Consider the following 17,336-nt stretch of genomic DNA (forward strand, 5'->3'; position numbering starts at 1 on the left):
TCTATCTACAGGATAGTTGGAGGAACCCCCACTAGTCATAAGATCTGAGCTCCCTCAATTTTTTGTATGAATGGAGGTATTTTGAAAACACCTCTGCTCCGTTGACTACCTATAGGAGCAGCTGTCACGCATGCACACTGCTCAAGGTTGTGAAAAATACTTTTTATTTTTTCTGGACAGCTGATCAAAAAATCACGGACAGACAATATTTTTTATGGACACATTGGAAAACAATCATAAATCATTATGATTATAAGTGATACATGTCTACAGACCATAATTCTAATATGAACATATCAGCTGCATTCACTGTAAACTGTAAAGTGATGATAATTACAGGCAAAATAATGTGTGTAAGTTTCTACAGCTTCAAAAAAATCATGGACGCCTTCATTTTTTTTACGGACAGGACAAAAAAGTGCCTTGTTTTTACTGACTGTCCTGGAATTTCTGGACGGTTGGCACCTAGGCACTGCTGCTTTCCTAGACCTATATTAGTGAATGGAGTGGATGTGCACTGTCGCTCCATTCAAGCAGAGATTTTTGAGTCTCCAGTTCTCATGATGAGAGGGAACCTCTGGCATTCACACATTTATCACTTATCCGGTATATAGAAGATAAATGACTATGAAAAAACTCCATTAAAATGAACACATTTGTCAATACGATCAGATGACAATAAAATATTGTCGGGGGACTATAGGCTGTTTTCGGTCCATCCTGCAGTTACTCATCTTCTTTGCTCTTCAAAAGAAAAAAATGTTGTTATAATATTATTTTAGGTGTTGAATTATTGAAAAATGTTTATTGATATTTTGGCCAGTCCCATATCAGATAATAGCATTTGTCCCTGTGTCTATAATCAGTGCACTCTAAGATGCCTGAAACCATTACCTCAAGAACATAATGATTTTACTTAGGGTACTTCTCCCACTGACTCTTCACAGTCAATATGCAAATTGATATAATGGCCTCACAATTATACTTCCGCTTCTAACATGACATTAGAACAATGACAGAGTAATTTGGCTCATCAAGTACACCTGTGTTTTCTTCTAATTTTCTGTGCGATGTAGTTATAAATTGCAGCATGTTCTTTACCTCCCATGAATGTACTGTATGTGGTGTGTGTATAAAAAGAAAGGTCTTCGTCACATCTCAGTTGCAGGTTAGCCCAGAAGATGTGCATAGACAATCACACAGGTATCTCCCAATATGTATCCAGAGATAACTATTCCATAAAAGCCTAACTGAACACTTCTGCAAATATTTGTAGTTTTTGTATTTATTCTGGAAATATTTAGTGTCAGTGAATCTAAAAAAAAACCTGATGCAAATATTTGCAAATGGTCTTAATTAAAAATATTTTATCAATTTGTGTTTACAGCTTCTATGGAGACTCATGTGTCTCCATGGTTACAGACTACAAAAAACTTATATGTAGTCTGATCGTGCAAATATACTATGTATCTGTCTTCTATTTCTTGTACAGATATTTGGAAGAGGTCCCCTACCAATAGAGGAGAGGGGATCTGTCCAATGTTTTGCCCTGGATTCTCCACTAAAGTGGATTTTGTGCTGCTCCTAACCTACTGTCAGTATTTTCTTAAGCAGACATGTTAGAAGAGCTGACAGGTCCTCTATAAAGTAGTAATGCCTACTCATTAGGTATAGTAATGTTGTGTAATTTGTTTTACCTCAGCTCTGTTCCATCCTTACATTCCAACACCTTTAATCACAGGTAGTTGAGTTATGTGATCTCCACTCTGACCACCAAAACTGGACAGGACTCGCTGGACTTTGACTTCGATTGGACTACAAAATGACCTTATGATCAACTATCAAATCTCACTGCACAGCTCCATCCTCCTTGCTCCAGTGTGTGTTCCCCAGACATAGAGTGCTGAGGTTATAATTTTTACTTTATATAATATGCAAATTGCCTCTTCAGAGAAAAAGAGGACTCTATAGTGCCACCTATTGGAAGTAGCAATCCTACAAGTCACAATCAACCCTTTAACGAGTCGTGCAATATGACTTAGGTTAAAAGCCAAATCAGAATCTCAATTTGCAGACACGGTGTTTCGGGCTGTTGGCCCTCGTCAGTGCAAAGTATGAGGTCTGATTTGGCTAGGTGAGCGGCTCTGGACTGAGGTCTAAGGCGTAGTGTTTCTCCTTATGGAGAGTGACACACCAGCTCTGGCACGTCAAGGTAAGGAGGCTTATTCACTGTGCAATGCTCCTTTGGGAAATCTAATATGTAAATTGCCTCTGTAGAGAAAAAGAGGACTTGTACTCTATAGTAGAGATGAGCGTTGTTCTACTCGAACTGTTCGCCAATCTCAAATTCGAGCTGTTTTGGGCGGTGTTAGAGCCGTTCGGCGAACACGAACAATTTGATAAAAATTCGGCTGTTCGAGGTTATGTTCGATAACTGTTCGTGCACCAAAATCATAACTGGATTTTTTCTCAGTAATGATGAAAATTAATGTTAATACGCAGTTTGAGTGTACAGCGGGGTGGGGGGAGGGGCAGGGGATGGATCTCTGCAGGAACAATGAAGATCTCCATTTTTTTTTCTCTTTCCCGCATTTGCAGTGGGGAGGTGCAATCTGTCAGCCTATCAGCAGCGCACACACGGAGCGAAGTGCTTTTTTTCACACAAGCAAGGGCATGTGTCATTGGCAGTGTATGTCACATGTCCTTGCCCTATAAGACCAAGCCATTTTCCCCGTCGCCACCATTTTCTCACTGCTGCAGCTGCGTGTTAGACGGCACCGCTGTTGCTGTGTGCGCTATACCTTGTTAATTTCAAGCCAATTTTCGCACAAATATACAGATAGCTTGGGAGTAGGGAATAGTTGTGATTGCAGTCCTTTGAAGGACTAGGTTACAGCATTTCCTACGACTTTTATCAGGGAGGTCTGTGCTCTTAAATAGATAGGTTGTGGGAGTAAAGACTAATTGTAATTGGAGTCCTTTTCAGGACTAGGTTACATCAGTTCCTATCAGTTTTTGCCAGGCAGGTCTGTGCCAGTGCTGTGCAAGTTTTTTTCACAGCATTTGGCTGAATCTAGCAAAGCTAATCCTTTTTGGCCTATTGCAGAGTGTGTTAGTCAGTGGAGTAGCCTATCTGTGCTGCAAGATATACCACCTGTGTATAGAATACCAATTTTTTTACTGCACCTAGTGAAGTAAAATCTTTTGGGCATAGCATCATTCTATTAGTCCATCTATACTGACCTCCATCAGGTTGCAAATTAAAACTAATTTTTATCTGCATCTACAGTACCTCTGAAAAAATATTTGGGCTTCTAGCTGTGTGTGGGACTTGTTGTATTAGTCCATCTATACTGACCTCCGTCAGGTTGCAAACTGAATATATTTTTTTCTGTATCTACCTCTGAAAAATATTTGGGCTTCTAGCTGTGTGTGGGTCTTGTTCTATGAATCCATCTATACTGACCTCCATCAGGTTGCAAACTGAATATAATTTTTTTCTGCATCTAGCTCTGAAAAAATATTTGGCCTTCTAGCAGTGTGTCGGACTTTCTCTATTAGTCCATCTATACTGACCTCCATCAGGTTGCAAATTAAAAATAATTTGTATCTGCATCTACAGTACCTCTGAAAAAATATTTGGGCTTCTAGCTGTGTGTGGGACTTGTTGTATTAGTCCATCTATACTGACCTCCATCAGGTTGCAAATTAAAAATAATTTTTATCTGCATCTACAGTACCTCTGAAAAAATATTTGGGCTTCTAGCTGTGTGTGGGACTTGTTGTATTAGTCCATCTATACTGACCTCCATCAGGTTGCAAACTGAATATATTTTTTTCTGCATCTACCTCTGAAAAAATATTTGGGCTTCTAGCTGTGTGTGGGTCTTGTTCTATTAATCCATCTATACTGACCTCCATCAGATTGCAAACTGAATATAATTTTTTTCTGCATCTAGCTCTGAAAAATATTTGGCCTTCTAGCAGTGTGTCGGACTTTCTCTATTAGTCCATCTATACTGACCTCCATCAGGTTGCAAATTAAAAATAATTTTTATCTGCATCTACAGTACCTCTGAAAAAATATTTGGGCTTCTAGCTGTGTGTGGGACTTGTTGTATTAGTCCATCTATACTGACCTCCATCAGGTTGCAAACTGAATATATTTTTTTCTGCATCTACCTCTGAAAAAATATTTGGGCTTCTAGCTGTGTGTGGGTCTTGTTCTATTAATCCATCTATACTGACCTCCATCAGGTTGCAAACTGAATATAATTTTTTTCTGCATCTAGCTCTGAAAAAATATTTGGCCTTCTAGCAGTGTGTCGGACTTTCTCTATTAGTCCATCTATACTGACCTCCATCAGGTTGCAAATTAAAAATAATTTTTATCTGCATCTACAGTACCTCTGAAAAAATATTTGGGCTTCTAGCTGTGTGTGGGACTTGTTGTATTAGTCCATCTATACTGACCTCCATCAGGTTGCAAATTAAAAATAATTTTTATCTGCATCTACAGTACCTCTGAAAAAATATTTGGGCTTCTAGCTGTGTGTGGGACTTGTTGTATTAGTCCATCTATACTGACCTCCATCAGGTTGCAAACTGAATATATTTTTTTCTGCATCTACCTCTGAAAAAATATTTGGGCTTCTAGCTGTGTGTGGGTCTTGTTCTATTAATCCATCTATACTGACCTCCATCAGATTGCAAACTGAATATAATTTTTTTCTGCATCTAGCTCTGAAAAATATTTGGCCTTCTAGCAGTGTGTCGGACTTTCTCTATTAGTCCATCTATACTGACCTCCATCAGGTTGCAAATTAAAAATAATTTTTATCTGCATCTACAGTACCTCTGAAAAAATATTTGGGCTTCTAGCTGTGTGTGGGACTTGTTGTATTAGTCCATCTATACTGACCTCCATCAGGTTGCAAACTGAATATATTTTTTTCTGCATCTACCTCTGAAAAAATATTTGGGCTTCTAGCTGTGTGTGGGTCTTGTTCTATTAATCCATCTATACTGACCTCCATCAGGTTGCAAACTGAATATAATTTTTTTCTGCATCTAGCTCTGAAAAAATATTTGGCCTTCTAGCAGTGTGTCGGACTTTCTCTATTAGTCCATCTATACTGACCTCCATCAGGTTGCAAATTAAAAATAATTTGTATCTGCATCTACAGTACCTCTGAAAAAATATTTGGGCTTCTAGCTGTGTGTGGGACTTGTTGTATTAGTCCATCTATACTGACCTCCATCAGGTTGCAAATTAAAAATAATTTTTATCTGCATCTACAGTACCTCTGAAAAAATATTTGGGCTTCTAGCTGTGTGTGGGACTTGTTGTATTAGTCCATCTATACTGACCTCCATCAGGTTGCAAACTGAATATATTTTTTTCTGCATCTACCTCTGAAAAAATATTTGGGCTTCTAGCTGTGTGTGGGACTTGTTGTATTAGTCCATCTATACTGACCTCCATCAGGTTGCAAATTAAAAATAATTTGTATCTGCATCTACAGTACCTCTGAAAAAATATTTGGGCTTCTAGCTGTGTGTGGGACTTGTTGTATTAGTCCATCTATACTGACCTCCATCAGGTTGCAAACTGAATATATTTTTTTCTGCATCTACCTCTGAAAAAATATTGGGCTTCTAGCTGTGTGTGGGACTTGTTGTATTAGTCCATCTATACTGACCTCCATCAGGTTGCAAACTGAATATATTTTTTTCTGCATCTACCTCTGAAAAAATATTGGGCTTCTAGCTGTGTGTGGGTCTTGTTCTATTAATCCATATATACAGACCTCCATCAGGTTGCAAACTGAATATAATTTTTTTCTGCATCTACCTCTGAAAAAATATTTGGCCTTGTAGCAGTGTGTCGGACTTTCTCTATTAGTCCATCTATACTGACCTCCATCAGGTTGCAAACTGAATATATTTTTTTCTGCATCTAACCCAGCCAATAGTTTTGGCCTAATACCACAGTTTGGCCACTCAGCTCTGCTCGGTTACCATCCATTGTTTTTTTGTGCAAACAACTCCAGAGTTGTGAATTAGTTAACCACCAAAATGAGTGGAAAAAGGCCTGCTGCTGGTGGAAAGGGGAATAGGCGTGTTGGGAAGGGGAAAAAAGGTTGTGTCCGTGGGGTAGGTGTTAAAGCAACAGTAACATCTGCAGAAGAAAGACCATCTTCCAGCCAAACTAAAATGTCTACTTCTTTTAGCGGACAATGTGATAAGATCCCTTTCTTACGGCCACGCCAATCGCTACAAATTCCAGATGAGGCACAAAAACAGCAGGTGCTTCAACGGATATCAAGTGCTCCTTTAAGTGGGCTCTCCTCCACATCAACTTCAACATCACAAATACTCCAGTCCTCAAAGGTGTCACCCAAATCGCACTTGCTTCCTCACAGCTCCCAAATCTCCAGCTGCCCGTCTGAGTATGAGGTAGAACAGATGGTTGAGTCTGCAGAGCTGTTTACTCATACTATAGCCTGGGAATCAGAGGTCGACTCCAGCGCTTCTGTGAATCCAGACGAGGAAATGATCTGCGCTGATGCCCAGAATCTTTATGAGTCGGATCCAGGACCAGACGCAGAAGGTTCTGACCATAATGTAGACCCTCATTCCCAAACTGTAACTCCTGTTGGTGGAGACAATGAGGAAGACGATGATAAGACTCAAATACCTGATTGGAGCGACAACTTTAGTTTTTTGTCAGGGCAGGAACAGGTTGGCTCTGAGGACGACGGGTGTGATAACACACAGGGTGATGATGATGAGGTTGGAGATCCCACTTACTGTCAACCCACAGTCAGCCAAGAGATGAGGTCAGCAGAGGAGGTGGAGGAAGATGCTAGTGACGACGAGGTCAGGTTGCGCCTTCCTGGACAGAGACGTAGTACTGGAAGCACGTCAACAACTGCATCCTCAAACACAACTCTGCCTCTCACCACAAGTCGTGGTGGCTCTTCAGGTCGCATGGGTGCTAAGCCTTGCATAGCCTGGGCATTTTTTCAGATCGATAAAGATGACCCAACTCGTGTTATCTGTAACATTTGTCAGCAAAAGCTAAGTAGAGGCCAAAAAATACATAGTTTGAGTACTTCATGCATGAACCGGCACATGGACATGAAGCATAAGTTGCAGTGGGAAGCTCAGTGTGCTACAATGCGGCCTAGCCGGCCGGGCCAACCACCGTCTGCCATATCTTGTGCATCCGCGGCCTCTTCATCCTCTGTGACTGGGGGGACAGCAGTCACACCTGTTTTGGGGCGCAGACCTGCCACCTCTTTACCCGCAACAGCCAGCGTGATTGGCAGGTCATCATTTTCTTTGGAGGTGGTAACAGCAGCTGGTGTTGAGCGCTGTCCGACATCGATAGCACCACCTTTGGATCAAGGCAACCTAACATGTCCGCCTGCATCTTCCTCAGAGACCGGCAGTTTGCCGGGGACACCCTTATCAACCCCGTCTAAGCACAATAGCCAGCCCTCGGTCCCTCAGATGTGGACAAGTAAAAGACCATTTCCTCCTAGCCATGAGAAAGCTAAGAGGTTGAATTTCACCATCTGCAAGCTCTTGGCTACAGAAATGCTGCCTTTCCGCCTGGTGGACACAGAGGATTTTCGAGACCTTATGTCCGTCGCAGTGCCCCAGTACCAGATGCCCAGTCGGCACTACTTCTCAAAGAAAGGTGTGCCTGCGCTCCACCAGCATGTCGCACACAACATCACCGCTTCTTTGAGAAACTCTGTGTGTGACAGGGTGCATTTCACCACAGACACTTGGACGAGTAGGCATGGACAGGGGCGTTACATGTCGCTGACTGGGCACTGGGTAACTATGGTGACAGCAGGACAAGGGGCTGCTGTCCAAGTCTTGCCGTCCCCACGAGTTGTGCGTCAATCCTCTTTATGTCAAAGTTCCTCCACTGCTTCTGCCTCCTCAACCTCCTCTCGGTCTTCCACCTGCACCCAAAGCCTGTCTGGTCATGCCACAAGCTTTCTAACTGCGCAGAAGGGATCCTGCACACCTCCTTACTATGCTGGCAGTAGGGCTCAACGTCATCAGGCGGTTTTTACATTGAAATGTCTGGGAAATGTGAGTCACACAGCTGAGGAGTTGTGGTCAGCTCTGGAGAACCAATTTCATGAATGGTTGTCTCCACTGGACCTGAAACCAGGGAAGGCCATGTGCGACAATGCTGCAAACCTGGGTGCGGCCCTTCGCCGGGGCAATGTCACACACGTGCCTTGTATGGCTCACGTGTTGAACCTGGTTGTCCAGCAATTTTTAGCCCACTATCCCAGACTAGATGGCCTTCTGCAGAGGGCACGGTCGCTGTGTGCTCACTTCCGCCGTTCGCATCCCGCAGCTCAGCGACTTACATCTCTACAGAAGTCGTTGGGCCTGCCACTTCACCGGCTAAAATGCGATGTGCCTACCCGGTGGAATTCAACTCTGCACATGTTGCAGCGACTGTGGCAGCACCGACAAGCCCTGGTGCAATACGTTCTGACGTATAGCCTGGGCCAACGAGATTCAGAGGTGGGGCAAATCACGCTGGAGGAGTGGTCTCAGATCAGGGACCTATGCACCCTTCTGCACAGTTTTGAAATGGCGACGAAGATGTTTAGTGCTGACGATGCCATTATCAGCATGACTATTCCGGTGATTTACATGCTGGAGCACGTGTTAAACAGAATTCGGAGTCAGGTGGTGGCACAAGAGGAGGTGGAGGAAGTAGAGGAGGAGGAGTTGTATGCGGAAGGGCTAACATCTGCAAGGTCCAGACGGTCGGCAGCACCAAGGCGGCAGGCATGTGAGGGTGGGGGAGATGGTTTTACCAGGGCGCATGGTAGCAGCCAAACTAGTGAGGAAGGTGCAGGAGCCCAGGAAGAAGTGGAGGACGAACTGATGGAAGACTCATCAGATGAGGGAGACCTTGATCACATTTCTGTTGTGCGAGGTTGGGGTAGAGGACAGAGGAAGGAAGCATGATTGTTACCTCGCCACCAACACAACAGGGACTTGGTGCTCCTGGATGCGCAACACACATGAGTGCCTTCTTGCTGCACTACCTGCAACATGACCCTCGAATTGTGAGAATTAGAAATAATCCTGACTACTGGGTTGCCACACTGTTAGATCCCCGGTACAAAAGTAAATTTGCAGAAATTATTCCTGCCATAGAAAGGGATGCACGCATGCAGGAGTATCAGCAGAGACTGTTGCAGAATCTTACATGTGCTTTTCCACAAAATACCAGTGGTGCACGTAGTGAATCTCACAGTTCCAACTTGCCAACCGTGGGACCGTCAAGTGTTCAGCACTCAAACCGTAACAGAACCACAGTATCTGGTGGTAACATCAATTTTGCGGAATCATTTCACCACTTTTTTAGCCCATCCTTTGCAAGGCCACAGGAGACAAGAAGTCTGACACATAGTCAACGCCTAGAGACGATGGTACAGGAGTATCTCCAAGTAAACATTGAAGCCACGACTGTGTCACTGGACCCTTGCTCTTTTTGGGCTTCCAATCTGGATAAATGGCCGGAGCTAGCCACTTACGCCCTGGAGATCTTGTCATGCCCCGCAGCCAGCGTTCTGTCTGAACGTGTGTTCAGCGCTGCTGGTGGTGTGCTGACAGATAAGCGCACGCGGCTCTCCACTGATAATGTAGACAGACTCACGTTCATAAAGATGAACAAATCATGGATCCGAAACGACTTTTCTACCCCTGTGTCATCCTGGGGAGAGTAAAAGCTTGATGATTGGTTAAAATCACCCTACCAACCGTTTTAAGCTTTCAAATTACTAATCATGTTTATCTGTATCTTGACTGGAAAATAATTTGGGCTTTGTAGCAGTGTGCAGCACTGATCCTATTAGGCCATCTATAATAAGCTCCACCAGATTTAAAATTAATAATAATTTTTAGCTGCATCTAGCCCGGAAAATAATTTTGGGGCTCCGAGATGCGCAAGACACATAAGTGCCTTCTTGCTGCACTACCTGCAGCATGACCCTCATATTGTCAGAATTCGAAGTAATCATGACTACTGGGTTGCCACACTCTTAGATCCCCCAAACTTTTCGATCAACCTTTTCATTTTAATAAAGACCAAAAAAATGGTCATTTTTGAAATTATAAGCATTAGCAGGTTGTTAGAAACTGAAATCAAACAATTTTCAACTCAAAACTTTATTCTAGGTGATGTTACATTTTCACATAGGACCCCTTGTTCGAAAGGAGCTTCTGAACTCTCTCGTCCATTGAATTTGTCAGGTTTTGGATGGTTTCTGCTTCAATTGTTTTGCATGAGGACAGAATACCCTCCCAGAGCTGTTGCTTAGATGTGAACTGCCTCCCGCCATCATAGACACTCCTTTTAATGATGCTCCAAAGGTTCTGAATGGGGTAGAGGTCAGGGGAGCATGGGGGTCACACCATAAGTTTGTCTCCTTTTATGCCCATATCAGCCAGAGATGCAGATGTTTTATGTGCAGCATGAGATGGTGCATTATCATGCAGAAAAATGATCTTGCTGTGAAATACACGGTTCTTCTTCTTGAACCATGGCAGGAAGTGCTGTTTGAGAAAATCCACATACATTATGGAGTTCATCTTTAGCGCCTTCAGGGATCCTAAAGGGGCCGACAATCTCTCTCCCCATGATTCCAGCCCAAAACATTACTCCACCTTCTCCTTGTTGGCGCTGTAGCCGTGTTTGCGTGGGGTGTCCATCAACCAGCCATCCTCCACTCCATCCATCTGGACCATCGAGCGCTGCACGGCACTCATCCGTGAACAAAACAGTTTTGAAATCAGTCTTCATGTAATGTTTGGCCCACTGGAGCCGTTTCTGCTTGTGTGAAGTGGATAGAGGAGGTCGACAGGATGGCGTATGCACAGCTGCAAACCTCTGAAGGACCCTGCATCTTGTTGTTCGGGGGACGTTGGAGGCACAAGCAGCTTCAAAAACTTGTCTGCTGCTATGACAAGGCTTTTTTGCCGCTGCTCTTTCAACCTGACGTAATTGCCTGTAGGAAAGAGTCCTCAATTTGCCCTTATCAGCACGCACACGTGTGTACTGTGAATCAGCTACATACTTCTTGATTGCCAAGACACTTCATCCTGATCATCGCACAATGTTGATTGTAGTCATGCCTTGACCTAAACACTCCACAATTTGTTGCTTCTCAGCAGCCGACACATCCTTTTTCTTTCCCATTTTGGCAGAAAATGTAGGCTGCTGAATAATGTGAGAGAGCCTTCTTAAGTAGTCTTGCCTTTCATTGGACACACCTGCCAAACTAATTAGCACTGGTGTCTGCAATTGCTTACAGTGATATAAAGAGCCCTGACACACATCACCATCAATGAGTTTAACTGACAAACAAACAAATTCTTCCCTTATCACTCCTAAACACTTTTTGCATAATAATTTGGAACACAGTGTACATGTGCTTTTCCACAAAACACCAGTGGTTCACGTAGTGAATCTTACAGTTCTAACTTGCCAACCGTGGTCTGTATGGAGTTGTTCAATAAAGGGCCCAAAATTAAGATAACATAGATGGGAGAGGTCTCTATGAATAGGAATTCCTAAGTATTTGATACCCTGTGAGGGCCAGGCAAAGGGAAAGTTGGACTGGATGGAATCCTATATGGATTTGGGGAGGGAGACATCGAGGGCCTCAGACTTCGCTGCATTGATTTTAAAATTTGACCATGTAACAAAGTGATCTATTTCAGCCATAACAGCATGGATGGATATATGTGATTGAGTGATATATACTAGGACATCATCAGCAAATAGAGAGCACTTGTACTCGGTGCCTCCCACCTCAATCCACCTAATATTGGGGTTATGGCGAATTGATGAGAGCAGGTGCTCCGTCACTAGGATGTATAAGAGAGGGGACAGAGAACATCCCTGCCTTGTCCCATTGGTGATTGTGAAAGGTGATGAAAATGTTCTGACGCGCCCCCTGGGCCTTGGGACACCCGGAGCCGGACCCTTTTTGGTGGATGCTGGTGGTTGTAGTCTCCGTGGCGGCAACCCGGTTCCGTGGCTCAGGGCGGTCAAACCAGTGGCGGAACTATTTATGTGGTTTTGATGTTTAAATGTCCGACTATGCCACCCGTGGATTGCGGTCAGAGTGAACCGCCGCTCCAGGGCAGACCGCTGAGACTGGTGTTGTGGGTGCAGCAGAGCGTAGCATAACTCCCCACGGGAGGAGTATAGCCTCAGGGCAGTGTATGCGGAGGATGGGGGTGATGGTGCAGGGCAGCAGCAGTAATGACACGGAGTCAGTGATGCAGTCCAGGGCCTTTACTCACAGTTCTTATTATCCAGACCACGTCTGCAGGTAACGGCTGCCCACGTCGTACTGTGCTCACCAGGTGAGGGGCTCAGACAACTCCCAGATAACTTTGGAGCGCTTCACAGGACCCCCTTTGTGTGTCCTTTGTCTGGCCTTTCTTACCAACCCTTCTGTCCGGCTGCCTCGGGCCTCCTCTTGGTAAACTTGGCGCCAGTTTCCCTGACCCTATGTGGTGCCTTCCTAGCGGGTGTAGCGAGGGGCTGCGCCACATAAAATGTCACAGCCTCCTGTTTCTAGCTGAGGGTCGTTTCCTGCCTCCACTAGTTTCGGGGACCGGTCTCCCCCTTTGGCCTGACCCCTCCACGCAGGTGGATTCTGGCGTGCGGTGGCGACTTGCCCGTCCGCACCCCTGAGATCCCTTCGTTCCTCGTTTCTGGAGCCTTCTCCGCTCCTCTTCCTTCCTTCTCCCTCTTCCAGGCCTGGGCCTCTGTTACTAGGCCCGCCTCCGGAGCAGAGCTCATGCAGAGCCCCTGCTCCCTGCCACTTCTGCTCAGACTTCTCTGCACTGAACTAAGATGGTGCCCACCTTTTATACTCCCTTCTCAATGCACCCAGGAACTGCTTCCTCCCTGCTCCTGCACCACAGGGTTCCCCTTCCTCAGTGTTCCCTCCCCCCACTCCAGCCAGGGACAGGGACTGTCGTGCCCATCTCAGGGGCATATTGGTCGCCCTGCCCCACGGCAATGTGGTGTAATGCATGCAGGTGTCGGGTCCTGATCCACACTACATCCTTACCTGAGAGTGAGATATTACACCTCTGGGTGAGGTGCAATACCTCTGTAGCAACCGAGCCCTCAGGGTGCTACAGTTCCATTTATCTTCAGCCTAGGTGACGTATTGCGATACAGGGCCGTGATTTTGGCTATAAAAGGGTCCCCTAGACCCCTACCCCAAGCTTTTTAAGAGAATCATATATGGCGTGCCAGGAGACTCTATGGAATGCTTTCTCAGCATCCAACGAGAGTATCTAATTACAAATTTTTAACTTCATCTAGCCCAGGAAATACTTTGTGCCTAGTAGCAGGGTCTGCTAGTCAGTGGATTATCCCGGCTGTTAAGCAAGCTACACCACCTGTAGTTTGGACACTTCATTTTTTCAAAGGAAATGCTTCGGGACCACGGGATACTCAGTGAAGAGCATCAGGAGGCACCCCAAGGCATAGGGGCTGGGACTGGCAGTAGGATGCCTTGCGGTGGACAGCCGAGCTCGATCCTTATAAAAGCTTTTTAACTGCAGCAGCTTTAGTGGACGCTACTGGAGCTGGAATTACGCGGCTGCTGGCATGAGACTTGCCCTCCAATAGATCCTTGTAAATGGATTTAAAGTGTATTCATTCAAATTAGAGAGACAATTTAAATTAAAAAGCTTAGAGCTGCCTCCACCACAGGGGGGCTCGCTCGACCCACCAGCGGACAGGCACCAGTATTGGGAGAGGGGGGCTGGCCATCAGGGTTCACCGCGGCTCTGGCACAAACCCGGCGACACGGAGGTGGCACGGGCAGGAGCGGACTGGCCGTGTCGGCTTCTCACTTTTTGGATTTTAGAAGGGCATGACATGCCTATATCTGTGTCTCCCCCTCCTTTTACTCCTCCACCTCTTTTATTTTCGCATGACTATATGTACTTGTCACTTTTCCATGTGTTAGTTATGTCTTCTGAGCAGTTTGTCAGCTTTTGGACACCTTTGAAGGTGTTTTCTATGTGTTTCTATGTGTTTTTGTTTGCCTGCCATTGGTTTTAACGGTGTTCGACGAACAGTTCGACGAACAGTTCGGCGAACACACGGGTGTTCGACGAACCGAACCGAACTCGAACACTACGGGGGTGGCTCAACACTACTCTATAGCGCCACCTATTGGAAGTAGCAATCCTACAAAGCACAATCAACCCTTTAACGAGTTGTACAATATGACTTAGGATAAAAGCCAAATCAGAATCTCAATTTGCAGACACGGTGTTTCGGGCTGTTGTCCCTCGTCAATGCAAAGTATGAGAACTGATTTGGCTAGATGAGAGGCTCTGGACTGAGGTCTAAGGGGTAGTGTTTCTCCTTAAAGAGAGTGACACACCAGCTCTGGCATATATATAAGGGAGCATATATATAAGAGAGCAGTAATATTGTATTAATCCTCATTTACTTCTTATTTTGAGTGGTTTGAAACTAGTTGTTTTTTTATAGAGTTATTACCAGGAGAGTCAGGATTGCAGTCATAAAGGGGGCGACTGCAACCAGGCCTGTGTGGGAGGGGGGCCCACCAGCGCCTACTTCAGCTGGATATGTGTCCGAGGAAACAAATTTAGCAGAAATGTATTGCAGCACAAAGAATCACTGGCTTCCTGCACTGCAATGCATGGCAGTGATGTCATATGTCGCCTGTGGTGGACGCATCTAAATCAGCTGCCGGCTTCTGGGCTGAGCAGAGGATGCCGCACATCACGAGAGCCCGGGAAGGTAAGAAGAATCGTTTATTTTTTTTTAAAATGTGTTGATGAAGAGTGGCAGAACGAGAAACATTTTTACTGGAAGGGGCCCAGAATGAGGGACATTATACTAGGAAGGGGCCCAGGATGGGAAACATTATGTCAACAAGGGGCCAAAATGGGGGACATTATTACTGGAAGGGGCCAAGGATGGGGGACATTATACCAGGAAGGGGCCAGGATTTGGACATTAGTACAGGATGGGAGACATTATTGCTAAAAGGGGCTCAGAATTTGGGACATTATATCAGGAAGATGCCCAGGATGGGGGACATGATACAAGGAAGAGGCCCAGGATTGTGGCCATTATTACTGGGAGGGGCCCAGGATAGGGAACATTACATCAGCAAGAGACCCAGGATGGGGGACATTATACCAGAAAGAGGCCCAGGATGGGGGACATTATAACATGGGAGGAGGGCTAACATATACAGTATGTCATTATAGGACGTAGTCCTCAATTTAAAATATTTATTGCAGAACATTATAACTTTACTATGTTATAAGTTTAGTATCTAGACAGTCTTGTAAAACAATTATACTCCCTCTATTGGATAATGGAAGCATTGCAAGTTGCCATCGACAATGGAAATGTACTGTTATCTGGATTGATAATTTCAAAACACTTACATTTATGAATAGCTAATTTAAATGGATTTCAACAATGGCCCAGAAATGATCTTATCACTGTTATGCAGCCAAAACATGAAACCTTGGGGTCTGTGCACATGACATGGTTTTGTTGCATTTTTGTCTATGTTTTTTTCTGCCAGATTTGTCACAAAACCTGAAAGACTTCCTAGTACCAGCAAAGTGAATCAGATTCCTGAAGTCTCATGCACACGTTGCTTATTTTTTCCTTCCAGATACGCAGCAGATTTAAATCTGCATCATGTCAATTCTTTGACCTATTTTGCTGCAGATTTCACCCATACTAATGAATGGGAAAAACGAATAAAAACCGCATGCAAAAAATGCGGCAAAAATGCTTGTATTTTATGCTGCATTTTTCTTGCCAGCACATCAGTATTTGCAGCAGATTTTCCTGCTGCAAATAATGAAGTGTTGGCAAGAACTGTGTAAAATACCCTTATTTTGCCCCTGTTTTTGATGTGTTTTTTTAATGACGTTTTTACCCATTCATTAGAATGACGCTGAAAGAATTTACATGCTGCAGATTTGAAACTTCTTCAGATTTGCAAGGAAAAATAAGCAGCATGTTCATGAGCTTTCACAAATCTCATTGACTTTGCTGGAACAGTAAAATACTGCGCTTTTTGAGGCAAAAATGTTTGGGGAAAAAATGCAACGTGTGGACATAGCCTTAGGTAGAAGGTGGATATCAAAACATGTATTTGGCATTAAAGAAAGATCTGCATGTGGATATTGATGTGGTCTAATTAGAGCCAGTGTTAGGGGTGTGATGTGTGTGTGTGTGGGGTGTAATGGGGGGCAGGGTGGCAGTCGGTGGTGAGTGGCAGATCAGTTTCAGTGATTAAATCCTCACCCTGGCCCGCTACAGAAAAAAGGGACTCTGAGAATCCCTGGGTGTGTGTATGTTGTGGTGCTTCCATGGAGGAGACCTCCATACTCACTTCTGACCCGCCGTCCCGGGTGTTAAGTCTTTTAGTCTTCAGAAGGAGAAAACTAGACCATCTTAAACACGTAAAAACTTCTTTACTTGCTGCCACAGTCACATACTGGGAGTAACAAGTGATACAGTCTCTTTGTGATCTCTTCACATACAGCGGCACTTTACCAGTGATGAAAGTCACAGACACCGATTTGGACATGAAGACCAACGCCGAGTGCGCCAGCTCTCTGGGTAACTCCAATCTCTGTCCCACTTCCTGACCTGCTTGGATCCACCTCCCTGATGAGGCTGTCCTGTCTTGGCACGTAAGGTGAAGTTCCCACATTGACCTCTTCATGGACATCTGTTCCTGTTGTCCCCGCTGACTAGACTGTTCGGATTCACCTTCCAGATAAGGTTGTCCAAAATCTCCCAGACTGTGACACCCACATCCTTCTCCTGTACTTTCTCCTGTGTCACGTCTTCACTAGTCACTGTCTCTCACTCAACTAGACTCTGCCTGCAATCAGGAAGTGACTCCTTTCTTCACTAAACCTGCCACTCCCACACTGAAGCAGCTCCTAAACCCCTTAACTCTTTTGTATAAATCCCATATCCACTATGCTGTAACATCTGGCATCTGCAATCCGCAGCGTTTACATACCGTGTGCACGTACCCTTAGTTTAAAACTACTGACATACGATCTGGTGATATTGTCTCTCAGGAGCAGACACAGTCAGAAGAAGGCCCCAGTGGAAGAACAATACATGGGCCATTTGCAGTCCAATAGCTCATAATAATGTACAATTCCACCTTCTTTAGAGGTAGAAGGGGGTCCCCTTACCTCTTCAGCCCCTGTGTTACTGCACAGAT

General features: G+C 44.7%; 1 protein-coding gene across 1 annotated transcript in view; it reads right to left on the reverse strand.

The window, feature by feature from the left end:
- CCDC89 (coiled-coil domain containing 89) overlaps positions 1-16,991 on the reverse strand; it is a 106,326-nt gene extending 89,335 nt beyond the window's left edge. Inside the window, exon 1 of the mRNA XM_073670171.1 lies at positions 16,485-16,991. Within this exon, the coding sequence (XP_073526272.1) occupies positions 16,485-16,826 (342 nt within the window). The 5' untranslated portion in view covers positions 16,827-16,991. The remainder of the gene's footprint in view (positions 1-16,484) is intronic.
- Between the last annotated feature and the right edge of the window lie 345 nt (positions 16,992-17,336).

This window comes from Phyllobates terribilis, unplaced genomic scaffold (genome assembly GCF_046119375.1).
Source record: "Phyllobates terribilis strain yellow unplaced genomic scaffold, ASM4611937v1 Scaffold_2__4_contigs__length_985480577, whole genome shotgun sequence".
Lineage (NCBI taxonomy): Eukaryota > Metazoa > Chordata > Amphibia > Anura > Dendrobatidae > Phyllobates > Phyllobates terribilis.